The sequence below is a fragment of the Papilio polytes genome, unplaced genomic scaffold (genome assembly GCF_000836215.1).
Source record: "Papilio polytes unplaced genomic scaffold, Ppol_1.0 DF824225.1, whole genome shotgun sequence".
NCBI classification, from domain to species: domain Eukaryota; kingdom Metazoa; phylum Arthropoda; class Insecta; order Lepidoptera; family Papilionidae; genus Papilio; species Papilio polytes.
Window position 1 is genome coordinate 284,712 of NW_013524979.1, and position 437 is coordinate 285,148.

The window sequence follows — 437 nt, forward strand, 5'->3', positions numbered from 1 at the left end:
TTGAAAAGCAAAGAACGGATCTCGAACGCGCTCATATTGAGTGCGAGAAGTTTAGGGACCGATGTGAAAAGTTAAAGCTGCGCACAGAACAGTTGGACAAAGATAATGAGAGGCTCAAAGGCGAATTGCAACAAATCGAACGAATGAAGTTGCAAGCGGTAGCAGGAGATAAAGCGAGAACCGAAGACAGATTAGAAATTGAACGCCTTAGAGATAAATTAGAGAAAGCTATTCAAGCAAGGGATGCAACCGAGATGGAAGCCGGCCGCTTGGCGAAGGAACTAGAAAAGTCACAGATGCATCTTGCTAAGTATCAAGAAACAAATGAAACAACAAGAGTGGAATATGATAGAATGACAAACGAGTTGGGCCGTATGCATGAACGGCTTGAACGAACCATTCTTGAAATGCGACAGATCGAACAAGAGAGAGACGCC

General features: G+C 43.9%; 1 protein-coding gene across 1 annotated transcript in view; it reads left to right on the forward strand.

Annotated features, from left to right (window-relative positions):
- The window catches only part of LOC106110412 (trichohyalin-like), a 44,566-nt gene that overhangs the window by 35,776 nt on the left and 8,353 nt on the right, over positions 1-437 (forward strand). The window contains exon 14 of the mRNA XM_013292240.1: positions 9-434. Coding sequence (XP_013147694.1) covers positions 9-434 — 426 coding nt within the window. The remainder of the gene's footprint in view (positions 1-8; positions 435-437) is intronic.